The sequence below is a fragment of the Sorghum bicolor genome, chromosome 2 (assembly GCF_000003195.3).
Source record: "Sorghum bicolor cultivar BTx623 chromosome 2, Sorghum_bicolor_NCBIv3, whole genome shotgun sequence".
Lineage (NCBI taxonomy): Eukaryota > Viridiplantae > Streptophyta > Magnoliopsida > Poales > Poaceae > Sorghum > Sorghum bicolor.
The window spans coordinates 75959523-75976289 of record NC_012871.2 but is presented as its reverse complement, the minus strand read 5'-3'; the positions used below and the strand labels follow the sequence as shown (position 1 = coordinate 75976289).

The 16767-nt window shown below is 43.0% G+C and overlaps 1 protein-coding gene across 9 annotated transcripts; it reads left to right on the top strand.

Annotated features, from left to right (window-relative positions):
* Positions 5995-16265, top strand: LOC8074422 (nucleolar GTP-binding protein 1). Of its 9 annotated transcripts, none has more exons than XM_021453794.1 (16): positions 6336-10899; positions 11030-11101; positions 11463-11742; positions 12197-12315; positions 12622-12739; positions 12863-12927; positions 13000-13113; positions 13266-13340; positions 13885-13923; positions 14066-14137; positions 14272-14385; positions 14842-14913; positions 14998-15034; positions 15295-15407; positions 15614-15808; positions 15930-16265. In XM_021453794.1, the coding sequence occupies exons 3-16, from the start codon at positions 11697-11699 to the stop codon at positions 16029-16031; spliced, it is 1281 nt and encodes a 426-aa protein (XP_021309469.1). In that variant the 5' UTR covers positions 6336-10899; positions 11030-11101; positions 11463-11696; the 3' UTR covers positions 16032-16265. The 9 variants fall into 9 exon arrangements, with proteins under 9 accessions (XP_002463364.1, XP_021309468.1, XP_021309469.1 ...); XM_021453800.1 differs by having other exon boundaries at positions 6342-10899; positions 11463-11738; positions 12197-12504; XM_021453799.1 differs by having other exon boundaries at positions 6753-10899; positions 11463-11738.

Sequence of the window (16767 nt, the reverse complement as noted above, 5' to 3'; positions counted from 1 at the left end):
AGTATTTTCGTTTTTATTTGACAAACATTATTCAATCATGGACTAAATAGGCTCAAAAGATTCATCTCGTGATTTACAGACAAACTGTGTAATTAGTTTTTGTTTTCATCTATATTTAGTGCTTCATGCATGTGCCACATGATTTGATGTGACGGAGAATCTTGAAAAGTTTTTGAATTTCGGGGTGAACTAAACAAGGCCCAAGTATTCAAGTTTCAAATGGAATTGAAACAGTCTAATCATACCGTAACGACCATGTTCATTATATTATTTATTCTACCGAATCTTGTCCCGGCTATGTGTAACACCCTGTGTTTTTCACCATAATAAAATTGACCAAAAATTTAAACTTTTTGGAAGTTTACAACAAATTAAAACTTAACTAGTTTATTTCCCGTGAAACCATTTTTGAAAGTGTTTTTCATAAAAAAAAACCTTGCATTAAAATTCAGCATATGCATTATGAGTGTTCGGGTGTTATTTGTGTGCTTTTCTAGAATTTATTTGCGGCGCTAAATTATTTTTCATGTATTCCCAAATCTCATTATATTTCCATAAATTCCCAATCCCATGTATTCCTTGAATTCAAATGGAAATAATTGTTAACCCACTCCATGATTTTCTGGAAAATTTCAAAAGCCGTCGCATGAAGATACGACGATGGACTCATTAGCGATATCTGCGTCGTTCTACTCTCGGAGACAACAGCACACACAGCACCTCGGCTCGGACTGCTAGTGCACGCGCGTATGCGTGTGGAGGAAGAAGCACCGCAGCTGCCTGCCATCCACCGTAACTCCACAATGGATGCCGGTAAAAATCTCGAACGTTCGGATGATGTCTTCTTCCTGGCGTGTCATCTCCAGCAGTAGTACTGTGCTCCCCAACAGTAGCAGCATGTCTCCAAGAAGCCGGCCTGTTGCCAGGTCGCATGCTGTGCCGCTGCCATGTTCCAGTAAAGGCTAGCTTTAGCTTTGTGTGTGCGCCGCACGCGTGGACATTAAGCCACTGCTACTCTACTCTACTGCTGGCAAAAATGCCTTCCCAACTGGAGCACGTGAAGAACGCCAACGGCTAGCCAAACCAGCTGCAGCGCACGCGATGCAGTCCATCAGGATGTTGGAAAATATCCTCCACCACGATGGCCTTGACGCTGCCTTGGAGCTCACTCCGGAGTCCCTCGACGCTAGGCGGAGCCGCCACAACCCCAGCCGGATGCTGTCATCGTGTCGCTTGGCCCTACAGTCCAATGCCACATGCTCACACTCTCTAGTCGCCCTACGTAGCACCTGCGATAAAAGCAGAGGAATGCCGCCGGCGCTAGGATAGCATCACGGCAGGCCGTTGGCCGTCAGAAAATCACTGTCGACAGCAGGGGACTCCAAAGCACTCGCCCCCCCAAGCCACTATAGCGCCGGGACTCCACGCCATGCTATCGGAGCTGCTTCCGAACCTCGCCGCCGGCCACTGCACTGGGACCGAGCCTCACTGGAGCTGCTCCCGTCCCCGACACAACGGCCATACGAGCAGAAGATGCCGCCGCCGCGCAGACGCTCTATGCCGCCGTGCCGGAACTCCATCTCGGTCTATTACCGTTGTTGCCGTAGCTAGTCCGCTGTCCGTCCGCCGTGCCCTGCCCCTCTCCTATCTCTCTTGCCCCGTGCACGACTGCACGGAAAGACGGAGATGTGTCGACGTAAAAGCATCCGAGGCCGTCCGTCCGTCCGTCAAGCCACATCCCCAGCCAATGGGAGCTGGCCATGCCATTTCACGAACGGCCAAGAGCACTTGGCTATTCACATCACATCAACCAATGACAACAAGACAAGCTCACAACACAGTGAACGAGCGGGTTTACGGAGCAGTGCCATACAAAGACTACGTTCGGTACAGAGGTGCAGCTATGCTGAGTAGAAAATAGTAAGCGCACCCACGAGTTAGACACAATAAACTGACTGAGTAAGCTCATTTTTCCCATTTTTGGAAAAATCCTAGTAAATTCCTAAAAATACTAGAGCAGCTCCAAGGCCTACGCAGAACCTTTCCCATGCCTTCTCGACCATCAGAAATTCTAGAAATAATTCCTAATATCCTTGTTGTAACCCTTTATTAAAGCTATAATGATCCATATGTCCATCATCCCACCTCTGAATCCCTTGATTTCTTCTACTCAAAAACCTTCTAAAATGAAACCCTGCACACCCATATCCTTTTTCATAATTTTTGGTGCCCATTTAAATTCTAGTTAAGTTTTTTTTTTACGTTTTCTTTTATTAGCGCTAACCCATAGTTGCACTCAACTACTAATTAACACATCTTAGCACGAATATATATATATATATATATATATACATGTATATGCCACTAAACTAGCTATCGCTATACCCAATCTATATTTGTAAATATATATGTATATGTATATGTATATATACACGTACCTAGCGTATATATGTGGAACGACTCACCTAAATAACAATACATCACACAATAGGGTCAACCCGTCTGGGACCGCTTTCTCTTCCTTTGGTCCATTATGCCTGTTTGTTCCACCCGTTGGGTGTTTTTCTTGTTTGTCAACGCTAGACAGCGTAGGGTAGAAGAAACAGAGAGAACGAGATGGAACCCAGAAGCAGAATTACATAAAAACGAAGAAACAAGAAGCACAGGAATCAGAATCTCAAAATAAGAACATAATCACCAGCGAGCGGAGGCAAGTCCTAACACCCACCTACCTCTTTTTTTTCCTCCATATATCGTGCCACATCCATTTTTACAGCACCACCATATTTTACCATTTCCACTACAACACCTACCACCTTTCATTAATTTATATTGACTACATCATTCTTTTATTTGAGTATGAGTGATATGGGATATTGTGTCACGAAATGAGCTACGTGATATTATATAAATACTTGTGATATGTTGCAAGCTTTTATAATACATAATATGAGTATACAAATCTCTGTGACATTCCATAAGCCTTTAAAATATGGATGAGCCTGAGAACATGAACCGTGTTAATCAGATATAATCTAGTGAACTAAAACTTGTCTTTGACGGGAGCGAGTGGGGCTATTTCACGTGGTGTGGACTACCTTGGCAGGTTCGCCTAGTGAGGGTTCCTGTGGGAGATACTCGCTTCGGTCATATAAGGACCGGTTCATTTGCCATCTCACCTAGCCAGAATATCGTACAGCCACATGTCTGTATGGGCAGACTTGGTCTCACACCCCGTTAGGTAGAAATACAACTACTACTAGGAGGCCGGAGTGGCAACGGACTATCAGGAGAAGACACGGTTGCTGGGTGATCTTCCGTGGTCTGGTCGGCATGGTTGCTATGTGATCTTCCATGTAAAATTACTGTTGTGCCCTATGTGAGCATTGTTTATTGAATTCGGATGTTGTGTGATCATCCCTAAATTGGATGCTGTGTGACCATCCAATCATTGTGTATTTCCAACCCCTGAATAGGCCGTGGTAGTATTGTATGGATATCTAAGGTCATTCCGTCCGGGTACGAGATCTCGGTAAGCCTGTTGCACCACTGGCCCTGGTGTCGGCTTTGCTTACCATGTGGGGAAAAGTGTACAATCTCTGCAGAGTGTATTGAATCTATTCGAATAACCACGTCCTTGGAATGGGCAACTACTGGGATGAGGTCTCAAATGATTAGATGCTTTTATGAATAATGAAACTATGATACTCTGGTAAGTTGTAATCAATTAATCTAATAAGTTACAATTTATAAACTCCGGGAACTGGTGAGAAAGGGTAATACTCTCCCAGGGCCCACACACATATTATATTTATATGTAACTCCATTTGTGACAAAAACACTTTCACCATCATCTAACACCTCCACATATAGCCTCTGCGATCCACCTCACTTTATGGCTTGCTGAGTACTTTGTGTACTCAATCTCCTCCATTCCATGATTTTAGGAGAGAAGCTGTCGGAGCATATATGAGGACGGGGCTATCAAAGCTACGTCAGGATGGGACAACACGAGTACACTTGAGGATGAAGATGTACAATTACGCAAAGGAGCTACTCGAGGACCACTACGATAAAGATATAGGAATGAGTTTAGGGATAAGGATTTTCGTCCGCACTCCAAGTTGCCTGTAGGAATGGAACCACGACATAGTAGGATCGCTGTGTTAGAACTCTGATGTATATCACAAGGCCAATGGCCCAAGCTATGTAGATACAAACTTTGTAACATATTTTCCCCCGTTATTAATAAAAGTATGGTTTTTGATATCAATCTTGTTCAATCTGTGCGTATCAGCTACTGATCCAGGGACTGATACGTGATGCACAGTGGACCCTAAAATAAGGGCCCGACACTATGTTGAAACATTGTCAAAAGTATCATCCTGCATATAAGTTTTTTTTAAAAAAAAAATATTTAAAGCTTGTTTGAGTATATAAGGCCAGTCTCAGTGGCCCGTTTCAATGCACTTTTCCAAAACAAATTCGCAGACAGGGCATCAATGAAACGAATAATGAAACAACGTCCACAATGCATGAGTTTCACCTTGACGTTTCCTAGGCTGGGCAAAGCATTTAATTACTGCAAAATGATTGGATCACATGTAAGATGGTGAAACGATTTAGCCCTCAGTGGGGATTTCATCATATTTCACCGCGTGGGAAACAACGCCCGCTGTGAAACTACTTTCTTCTCTCTCCTCTTCGTTTCATGCAAAAAGTGCAGTTTTGCTGACATGACACTCTAATAAATGTGCATGACATCCTGGTGAAACGTCCACTGAAACTGGCCTAAGTGTATAACACATTAACCTAAGATTACCAAAGTAGTACCTTACAGTACTTAAAGATTAAGCTAAGTTCTTCTCGGTTCAGCGTCTAGTAAACTTGGTATCCTAAGCAACTTCAAGAGTTTGGCTAAAATTAGTAGCTAAATTTCATTGTTTAGCTATTTTATAAAATATTTTTTTTAAAAAAGAAGAGGTCCACAACAACCTTGCTATTTTACAAAATCAGATAGCTAGCATCAATGATTGTCTATATATGACCACCAAAAACATTAAGGAATAACCAACTTTCTATTTTACAAAATCAGATAATATATCTGTTGGAGCCTACTTTTTGCTATACAAATTCTAAAATAACTTTCATAAAAAGAATAGCCAAGATCTTTTTTTTTTACTTTTGAAAAGTAACAAGATAAATACGGAGACTCCCAAAAGAATGCAATATAGGAATTATCCAACTTAATTTACATCTTCAAGAAAAAAAGCATATGCCAACCAATAAACTTCATAATCTAAATAACCAAAAATAAAAAAGCACCCATACTTTTTTTTTCGAATGGCATACATACTGCTTTTAGGGCTTCTTCAGTGGTGCTTTTAAAGCGACTTATAGAAATATTTTAATTGATATGAGTCGATGGAGCGACCACTACAACAAACCAGTGCGTAGAGTGTGTCAACAACCAATCACGAAACATAAATCAATTCAAATCAAATTGATTAAAATAGTATTCATGCGAAAGAAGATAGAGAGAGAAGGGATAGAAAGCACCTGTTTGTTTGTGCATGTGTCTTACTTAAGATAATAAAATAATATTTTATTTGCTTAGCTCTACGGAAAGAGTCGACTCACCACTGTAGATCTTTGAAATCGACTCACTGCTGCAGATGACGTGGTCTTCTTTCTCCATAAAAAATCGACTCACTACTTTCGTTCCTTACAGCTCTGAATTTGGTAGCATGGCCATACCAGCTTCATGCTAGCAGCATTACTGCATTAGCTGGCTGAACACGGACATGTACAGGGGGCCTGCCCAACGATAGTATCACGAAATCCAAGGTAAATATGTTATTGTAGATATATATAAATATAGATTATGTGCTAAAACATGTAAGAAAGAAAAAAAGTAATGAAAAAGAAAGAAGAAAAGAGATGGTACGGGCTTTTTATTTAGCGGCCCATCTAAAAAAGCCCACGCTATCAGGCTGTGTGCCTGAGCGCCGCCATTTCTTATCTTCCTCGCAGCGCCGGCGCTCCATCATCTGCTCCCTCCCCGACTCGCGCTCGGCATGAAGGCGACGCTCCATCTTCTGCTCCGTCCCCCACTCGCGCTTGGCATGGAGGCGACGGAGGCGGCGCTCAGGCTCGGGCTCTCAGCGACGGCGGGGCAGTCCCAGTCTCGGCGGCGGCGTCAGCGGCTCCTCCTCCCGCCTCTCGCCAGTCGCCTCGCGACATCGCCTCCGTCCTCAGCACACCGGCGGGCGACCCTGCGTACGCACCTCCCTCTCCCCTCCCGCCTCCGCTGGACCGTCGACGGCGCACGGCCGGCGGGCAACGCGATCCAGCAGCCGCTGCTCCACCAAAGGCGGTCGCGCTGCTTTGGGAGCGCTTATGGCCCCATTCGCGAAGCGCTACCCGTCCGCTTAGCGCTTCAGCGCTGAATCGTGCGCTTAGTGCCACTTTTTGGAACCTGGTTTTTAGTTGCTGCCTATTAAAAATATTACGCTCAATCGGCTTTAGGCAGTGCACAGCGTGTGCATGAGCAGTCAGTTCAGAGTTTTTAGTTGTTTTTTGAAGCAATGGTCTGATGCCACACTAGAGCTTGCGAACTTTAACTTTACCAGATCGAACTGTGTCAGAGTTGATAGAAATGATCTGTGCATAGGATCGACTAGTAGTAGATCTAGACGGGTACAATCTTTAACTGGTAAACAGCAAGGTACATATTCTATACAAGATCTAAAATGGAAACAGTAAGTACAATTAAATGGGTCGGGATTAATAGGATTAGACCGTCGAGAGAAGGGGCAGCAGGGGCGGCGGAAGACGATCCCGAGGCCATCACGTCGGTGGTGGGGTGGATCTTCGAGGACGTCGATGGTGGCGGTGATGCGGATGTCGAGGTGGCGCAGATTCGGGGTCGGTGAGTTTTCCCGTCGCTGGCTGCGCTTCCCTGATCGGCTAGGGTTTTCTAGGGTTTGTGGATGTCGGTGGGGAGGAGTGGCAACTGTTCAACTCGTGAACAGTGCCGCCGGCCCCCACCTCTTATTTATAGCGCAGTGCGACGGGGGCCCACCAACCATATAGGGTTGGGCGCCCCCGATCAGGGCGCGAGACAAGGCCCAATAAGGCCGTTGGGCCATATTGGTGGGAGATCAAACCAACATTCTCCCCCTTGATCTCACTCTATTCTTTGTCTGTATTCTTTCTTTTCAAACTCTTTTACCTTATTTATTTCATCACAAATTAGTGCATAGAACTGCGTCATCATCACGGTCTATCGCCGATAGACTTGACAGCTACGAATACACTTCTCTGATCTGAAACAAATTCTGTTATTCTTTGGGCCTCTTTGTCCAGGAATCATAGGCTTTCCCTTAAACCCATGCCGGCTACGTGTTCTCTAAACACGCTGGGTGGTAAGCCTTTGGTAAGCGGATCCGCAAGCATCTTTTCAGTGCTTATATGCTCAAGCTTTATGACATGATCCCGGATCTTATCTTTCACAACATAGTACTTTATGTCAATGTGTTTGGCAGCACCACTTGACCTATTGTTGTGTGCATATTCTACTGCTGGATTATTATCGCAGTATAACTGTAGTGGTTTAGAGATGTTATCAACCACTCTCAAACCGGGTATGAACTTCTTTAACCAGTTCACCTGCCCCGACGCCTCAAAACATGCTACAAATTCGGCATACATTGTGGACGATGTAGTGACCGTCTGTAATTTACTTTTCCACGATATGGCTCCATTTGCGAGAGTAAATACATAGCCTGACGTGGACTTTCTGTTATCTCCCGCATAATCTGAATCTGAATATCCTACTATCTGTAGGGAATCTGATCTCTTGTATGTAAGCATGAGGCTCTTTGTTCCTTGCAAATAACGCAAGACCTTCTTTACTAATTTCCAGTGTTCCACACCTGGATTACTCTGAAATCTGCCAAGCAACCCGGTAACAAAAGCTAAGTCAGGGCGAGTACATACTTGAGCGTACTGTAAACTTCCAACAGCCGAAGCATATGGAACTGATCTCATCTGGTTGAGCTCATACTCATTCTTGGGACACTGAAAATCCCCATATCTGTCGCCCTTGACTATCGGTGCAGGTGATGCACTACATTTGTGCATATTGTATCTCTCTAGAACTTTTTCTATATATGCTTTCTGTGATAATCCCAATACCCCCTTCGTTCTATCTCGGTGAATCTCTATGCCCAAAACATATGATGCTTCACCAAGATCTTTCATGTCAAATTTCGAGGACAAGAATTTCTTTGTTTCCTGCAGTAGACCGACATCGCTACTTGCGAGTAGGATATCATCCACATACAAGATTAGGAAGATGTACTTCCCATTCTTAAACTTTGCATAAACACAGTTGTCCTCTACATTCTGTTTAAACCCAAAACTTCTTATGGTCTCATCAAACTTCAAATACCACTGTCTTGAAGCTTGTTTTAATCCATAAATGGATTTCTTTAGGCGGCATCCCATTCGCTCTTTTCCTTCCACGACAAAACCTTTCGGTTGTGCCATGTAAACATTTTCCTCCAAATCCCCATGTAGGAAAGCCGTCTTAACATCCATCTGATGTAATTCTAAATCATAATGTGCTACTAGAGCCATTATGATCCTGAAGGAATCCTTACATGAGACTGGAGAAAAAGTCTCATTGTAATCAATCCCTTCTCTTTGCGTAAAGCCTTTTGCCACAAGTCGCGCTTTAAATCTTTCTACGTTCCCTTGGGAGTCATACTTGGTTTTGTAGACCCATTTACAGCCTACTGTTTTGGCTCCTTTAGGAATTTCTTCTAAATCCCAAACTCCATTGGAGTTCATGGATTTCATCTCTTCTATCATAGCTTCTAGCCACTTCTGTGAGTTGGCGCTTCTCATGGCCTCATCATATGAGGTGGGATCACCCTCCATATGAAATTCCTCTGTGTTAAAAACTTCATAGTCATCTGGGATAGCTGACCTTCTGATTCTTTGAGATCTTCTCGGTGCCTCCACAGTTGGCACTTGATCTGGTTGGGGCTGTTGTTGCTCCCCCTCGCCTGTGGCAACTGGTTCTTCTATGGGCTCCTGAAGGACAGGTTCCTCATTTTCATCTGTTGTTGCCACAGGAGAGTGAGCAATTGTTTCTGGCATCACAGTGTCGGGCACTGTTGGTGCATTCACAATGGGTAATTCAAAAAATGGCTCTTGAATCATCGGAGTGGGTGCATACACCCGCTTCTCTTCAAGATCAATCTTTCGAGCTACCACGCTCCCCCTGATCAGCTCATCCTCTAGAAATACGGCGTGTCTCGTTTCTACAAACTTTGTATATCTGTCTGGACAGTAGAAACGATAACCCTTTGATTTTTCTGGGTAGCCAATGAAATGGCAACTGACTGTTTTGGGATCTAGCTTTCCAATGTTTGGGTTAAATACTTTAGCCTCAGCTGGGCTCCCCCACACACGCAAGTGGCTTAGCGAGGGAACTCTTCCTGTCCACAACTCATACGGTGTTTTAGGCACCGATTTACTGGGAACTCTGTTTAGAATGTGAATGGCGGTTTTTAATGCCTCCATCCACAAACTTAGTGGTAATGTAGAGTAACTAATCATACTTCGCACCATATCCATCAGGGTACGGTTGCGTCTTTCAGCTACTCCATTCTGCTGAGGCTCGCCCGGTGTAGAATACTGGGCTACTATGCCATGCTCCTGTAAGAACTTTGCAAAAGGTCCAGGAACTTGGCCATAAGGGGTGTGCCGACCATAGTACTCCCCTCCACGGTCGGATCTGACTATCTTAATCTTTAAGTTGTGCTGATTTTCAACTTCAGCCTTAAATATCTTGAACTTATCTAATGCCTCTGTTCTTTCTTTAATTGGATAAATATACCCAAATCGGGAGTAATCATCTGTGAATGTTATGAACGAGTCATAGCCATCCATACTTTTCACAGGAAACGGTCCACAGATGTCCGTGTGGATTATTTCTAAAATCCCAGTGCTTCTTTTGGCATTCTTTTTAATTTTCTTTGCAAATTTTCCTTTAATGCAGTCTATGCATTGATCTAATTCTGAGAACTCAAGTGGAGGAAGAATTTCATTCTTTACTAATATCTCTATTCTCCCCCTCGAAATGTGGCCTAAACGACAATGCCATAATTTCGACGATACATCTTGAGTTCGCTTTCTTTTTCTATTCTCACTCTGAGACAAGGACGTGTTTTCTGTAGCATCACATACGGAATTCACTGTTTCACGAAGCGATAATAAATAAAGATCTTGTTGTTGGAATGCAACACCAACACAGTCATTATTACAATAAATCTGGCACTTGCCATCACCAAAATGACAAGCAAAATTATCATCGTCCAAACGTGAAACACTAATCAAATTTCTCTGAAGCGAAGGAACATAAAGGACATCTCTAAGTAAAAGTGTGAAGCCACTAGCAAGCTCCAGGGAGACATCGCCAACAGCTTCAACATCTGCTCTGACTCCATTCGCCACTCTAATGTGTCTTTCTCTTCTTGTTGTCGTCCTTGTCGAGCTGAACCCCTGTAAAGAATTAGCAACATGAACAGTTGCACCTGAGTCAACCCACCAAGTGGATTTAGAATAACTTATATACAGGGATTCATTTACAAAGGTAATAATATTCTCACCACATGATCTGAGTTTCATCTGTAGCCAATCAGGGCATCTTTTCTTGTAGTGTCCTTCTTTCTTGCAGTAGAGACATTGGTTTTGGTTCACTACAAACTGGTTCTGTTGAGGGAGATGCTGCATGGTAGGCTGAGACTGGTTCTGGCCCTGGTGCTGGGTGGAAGGCTTGCCCTGTTGCTGCATAGGGCCCTTTCCCTTGTTCTTTGAAGGAGAATGGTAAATCTTTTTCTTGTTGTCCCTCAAATGGTTGATTGAACCACCATTTGAGGCTTTGATTCTCTCTTCTTCTTGAGCACACATAGCAATAGTCTTTTCTAAGTCCCATGTTTCTGGTTGCATGTTGTAGTTAACAACAAAGGTTTCAAATTCTTTTGGCAACGACGCAAAAACCAAATGAACAAGGAAAGCATCAGTGATGGTGAGATCCTTGAACTTTTTGATTTTAGATGCCAAGTGACTCATTCTAAGGATGTGCTCTCTAATACCAGTGCCACCACCAGTATATTTCTGTGAGATCAGTTCTTTGATCATTTCTGTTGCATACGTTTTTGTAGAGCCAGTAAACTGCCTCTTTATAGTATCTAGGTAATCTTTAACGCTGTCTACTACTGGAATGGAATCTGATATGTGAGACTCCATCGTGTTCTGTACAAGCGTTTTACATTTCTTGTTTGCTGATTCCCACTTTTTCTTTTCAAGGTCATAAGACATCTGGATGGGAGCAAACTCTCTTTCTCTTTTCTGCCATGCATCATCTGTCTCATCTGTTGCCCGCACAGGTGGCACGGGCTGGACGGGACGCTCTGTGTCAAGGACCCAGTCCACCTCAGCAAAGGTGAAGGCCATGTCGATCTTTTTCCTCCACTCAACGTAGTTGTCCCCTTTGAGTGGTGGAATGGTGTTGATGAACGTCATCAACGAGTAAGCTCCGTCGAGAGAAGGGGCAGCAGGGGCGGCGGAAGACGATCCCGAGGCCATCACGTCGGTGGTGGGGTGGATCTTCGAGGACGTCGATGGTGGCGGTGATGCGGATGTCGAGGTGGCGCAGATTCGGGGTCGGTGAGTTTTCCCGTCGCTGGCTGCGCTTCCCTGATCGGCTAGGGTTTTCTAGGGTTTGTGGATGTCGGTGGGGAGGAGTGGCAACTGTTCAACTCGTGAACAGTGCCGCCGGCCCCCACCTCTTATTTATAGCGCAGTGCGACGGGGGCCCACCAACCATATAGGGTTGGGCGCCCCCGATCAGGGCGCGAGACAAGGCCCAATAAGGCCGTTGGGCCATATTGGTGGGAGATCAAACCAACAAGAGTCAGACCAATGTCAGTTTGGTTCGACGCCACACTGCTTATGCCCTGATTGAAACGCCTATTTCCAGTCACTCTTCTCAGTTTGATTTTTTGTTGCTGGAAACCAAAACTGCGCTGCTCCCACAAGCATTATTATTGTGGTTTTCAATGTCGTTTCAATTTTTATACATTATTTTTAATATTTTCCGCCGATGCTTTCTTCAACTCAGGTTCTTTATCAACTCTGGAACCGGGGATTTCATCAGTCTACCTGTGTCAGCGGGCGCACTCTGCAACATATAGCTATACGCTGGATGACAGGTTACAGGGAGAGCTAGATGATTTCAATGTAAATTCTTTTCTGAACATTTTATTAGCAAGTCTATTTCACATGTTCGACATGCCAACAGGGCCTGACGTTGAAACCCAGTTCTAATTTATTAATGACATGGGAATCATTGTAAAACCGATGATTTACCAAAAAAAAAAAACTCTTGGCAGTTAACTATCCCTCAAGCACTAACTTTATGAAGCACTTGTAAGTTGTTTAATTGAATCATGTCACAAAAGAAGACTGTATTTTCTTGAGCATTAAACTTCATGATCATGCTTACCTCATTACCTGCTATTCTTGTACTCCTTTACCTCATTCCAGGGAGAACAGAAAAAGCAAGAGACAGTCGGTGCGTTTCAGAAAATACCAATGGTGATGCCTGCAACTGATATACTAATGTCAGCACAAAGGAAATCTAGAAATGTGCTACCAACAAAGGGTATGATTAATCTCACCATTAACCATTTATTATTCACACACTGCGAAATGAGTGACAATCGTTCTCTTAACATTTTGTTTTAGCATGACCAGATGTCTGCTTTATGTTTCAAATGTAATGTAGGTATAGCAAATATAGCTAAGCGTGAAAGGAACAAAGGTGCAAAACAGCTTGATGCCTTAATGAAAGTAAGTGCATCATGTTGTCTCTCTGCTGAGTAAGTTCATTTATTTGATATTGAGAACTGTTTTGTTTCTCAGGAACTTTCTGTACCGCTGAGAACATACACAGAAAACTTCCCAAAGAGGAGAGATTTGCATCCTTATGAGAGGTCTCTCATTGAGTTGACTTTTGGGGAGGGTTATTATGAGCAGGTATAGTTCTAAGAACTTCATTTTCTTGGTACTGAGTATTAGTATGAGATTGTCCATAATGGCACAGAAACAAATTATCAACTTGGTACGGATAATACTATGATACTTCTCCCTTTCGCTGAGTTATTATGATGTTGGTAGTGCCCTGCCAGGTTCTAGGACGTGTGGATGCTCTCAGGAAAAGGATTACCTCTGTTGGAAAGCAACATGCTTCAGTCTGTGCTAAGGTGAATGCATACCAGTTGATTTATACATTAATTTATGGTTCCAACTTATGGGAATGCATACTGGCTTTACTGTACTTGGGGATAAGATGTACAATAAGGTATTGTTCAAGGGAAAATGATCAAATTTGACTCCCACATTCAAGTCAAAGACGTGTCCTCTGAAACTCGCTTGTGTGCATATACTTGCAACTCATAATCCAATAATAGTTATGCCAAGTCTTGAACCATCTCACCACATTTTCAGTCACAGATTAGTTTGATCTCACTTTGCAAATTTACAAAAGCATGGTTTCAGTTTTCGGTATATGATTGTTATCAGTTTGTTCTCACTTGTGACTAACAAAATAATGGAAAGTTACACTCTGTATCAGTGTTACATCATATTAAACATTTTCTAGGAAAACATGGGATGCTATGACTAAAATCTAATATTTGGACAATGTTGACATTGCTCCCATAACTGGAAATTTGGGTAATATTTGTTTTCTTTGTCATAGATAGTATGGAATTTTATTGCTGATGCAAATATATTTAACCTTGACAGTCAACAACAAAGCGTGAAGCAGAGGAGCGCCTCACCGAGGTCTGTTCAGGTTCCAACTTATACAACGATTGCTGTTCTTGATCCTTTGTCGTTGTCTTATGGCCATTGACAAAAATTTTCTGGCAGTGACCCTGTTGTTGTGTTGCTAATGCTTTGCTTGTGTCTCTATCTACTTTTCCAGGGCAGAAAGAAACTTGAAGAGTCTTTCCAGCATGGGAAGCATGCCATTGATGATTTAGTAAATGTTGCAAAGGTATTAACTGCAGTTATCTTTCTTTCAAGTTAGAGAATAAGAAATTGATTTCGGTGTCCCTTTTTTTTTGCTGCTGTTATTCAGGCTTCTAAAATTTTTAATTTGATTTATGGCTAACTTTTGAGTTACTGCAGGCTTTGCGTTCTATGCCTGTTGTTGATCTACATATTCCGACACTATGTCTAGTTGGATCACCCAATGTGGGGAAGTCATCATTAGTCCGCATATTATCATCTGGAAAACCTGAGGTAATGCTCAGTGCAGTTTGTTGGTAGATGGTAGCCACAGTTTCACAAGCAATTTCTGCTCAGCACAGATTGTATGTTGGTAGATGGTAGACATAGTTTCACAAGCAGTTTTCTATTGCTAATGTGTAATCAGGCGTAGTTATGATTGTCTTGTTTGACTTGTTGAGTTCTTACCAAGCAGTAGTTTTTTACTGTTCATGCCTCATCCAATGTGTTCCTGTATCAAAGAATGTGTTCTTCATTGGTGAGCTTCAGTTAACATCTATGAGAGGCTTCTCTTGGTAGCATAATGTTTCTGTTTATCGAATATACATTTTGGAATGCCTGACTACGGGTTCTGATTGTTGAGTACTTGAGTTTGTTCCATGTCATCATTTAAGCATAGGTGGCTGCAATAATATGCAGTTAGCTGATTGCTAAATTCCTCTCGTGTCTCATCCTACTTGTATTCTACAGGTCTGCAGCTACCCATTCACAACAAGAGGGATTTTAATGGGTCACATTGTATCCAATCACGAACGTTTTCAGGTTCAATCATAGAACCATTAGACTTGACACCAATTTTGCTTCCTTTGCTTTTTTTCACAACTGAACAAAGGCATCCTTCTGCAGGTTACAGACACTCCAGGACTCCTGACGAGGCATGATGGTGAGTCAGACTTAGGTTCTGAAAGCACTCTGCTTAAGAGGCTGTGTAGCTTTCATGTGTAAATGTGTTATTAAGTTCAGATGATTAATTTTCTTTTGTGGTTGATAAAACAATACTGTAGAAAATATGGTTTCTAGTAAAACTAAGAGTGATTGTCATTTACATAGTGTGTCTTTTTTTATATTTTAGTTTATTTTATTATAGGCACATATTATTGCACCAAAAGCTCTGATCCATTTTTTGTTTTGGGATTTTGGAAGATGACAGAAATAACATAGAGAGATTGACACTTGCTGTTCTTTCATATCTACCTATTGCTGTACTGTATGTGCACGATCTATCTGAAGACTGTGGGACCTCAGTGGCCGATCAGGTACATCTTCTACTTCTCTGTGGCTTCTGGTGTCATTTATACTCATTCTATTCTAGGGGGGCACCAGAAATACTAGCTTTCCTAGGTCAATCAGAAGAAAATTCTTGGCCATGTGTTCAGACATGTCAAATCATAAGTTTCACATCCCTGCACTTCAAGCTCGCAAAAAAAAGGGTTTGCACTTAAGCTGATGTTTTGTTTGACAGTACATCACGTACAAGCATATTAAGGACAGATTCGGTGACCGCCTATGGCTTGATGTTATATCCAAATGCGATCTTTTGGGAAAGAAAGAGCCCATAAGCTTTAGTGATGCTGATGATGATGTAGCACAGTACAGAAGATTGGGGCCAGAAGGCGCCCTCCGAGTTTCTGTGCAGAGCGAAATCGGCGTCAAAGAGGTTAGCTATTCTTGTTCCAGTCTCATACTTAAATCTATAAGTTGTGTTTACTTGTTGCTTATTGTAGCGACTGCCAGGCCCTTTGGAATTTAGACTAATATATAATTCTGTGTCTCTCCAGCTAAAGGAAAGAGTGCATGAGCTACTGACCTCTCAGATGGCTCGGATCAAAGCTAGCAAGGCGGAGCATGAAACACAGGAAATAGGGACTAGTGTACTGTAGTTTACTGAAGTTTGACAATGAGCATTCGAACATCCATGCTGGATGTTTGTGTTAACATTCCACTAATGTCGATGATAGTAACGCATTTCAGCCGAGCCATTTCGAGCATCCACTAATTTGGATGTTTGTGTACACATTCCACTAATTCGAACACCCACTATTCTGTTGTCATTTTTCCCATTTGGACCAAGGGTGTTCAATTGTTGGTATGAATGTGTTGCCCATTTTGTTTCCCCCTACCGTGGCCGTTATCCGTTCTTTAGTAGGCTACACCATTCGTCCCAGAATGATCACCATTCTTGTTTTCTCCACTGCAGAAAGATTATCATTCTTGTTTTTCAAGAAACTAATCTCGGGTTTAATCACATAAATATGCGAGCAATGCATATGCTGTGATGGTTGTGGAATCGGAGACCTGGTTGTCCGGAGGCGTCAACGATGCAGGCGACACTGGTTCATCATCCTCCTCGCCGCTCCTCTGTTCAGCGCCGCAGCGAGAGGAGCCGTTCTAAATCGATCAAAGAAAAACAAAAAAGGAGCGCTCGACTGGATCGAACGCCGGTGTGGTCGTGAGCAGGTAGTCATGAGGTCTCGATGCCGGCGGCCGGTTTGCCGTCTGGTCGACCACGCAGGTCTCGATGCCGGCGGCCGGCCACGTGGGTCATGAGGTCTTGATGCCAGCTACCTTTCAGTTGCAGACTTGCAGTCCGCCAGTGCCTGCATGGCTGCACACCGC

Bases quoted from the DNA above. Each gene is read 5' to 3' on its own strand.
- LOC8074422 (XM_002463319.2), top strand. From the start codon at position 6,078: ATGAAGGCGACGCTCCATCTTCTGCTCCGTCCCCCACTCGCGCTTGGC. The intron at 12,740-12,862 runs GTATGATTAATC...AATGTAATGTAG, and splicing joins AAATGTGCTACCAACAAAGG to GTATAGCAAATATAGCTAAG. The intron at 14,138-14,271 runs GTATTAACTGCA...GAGTTACTGCAG, and splicing joins ATTTAGTAAATGTTGCAAAG to GCTTTGCGTTCTATGCCTGT.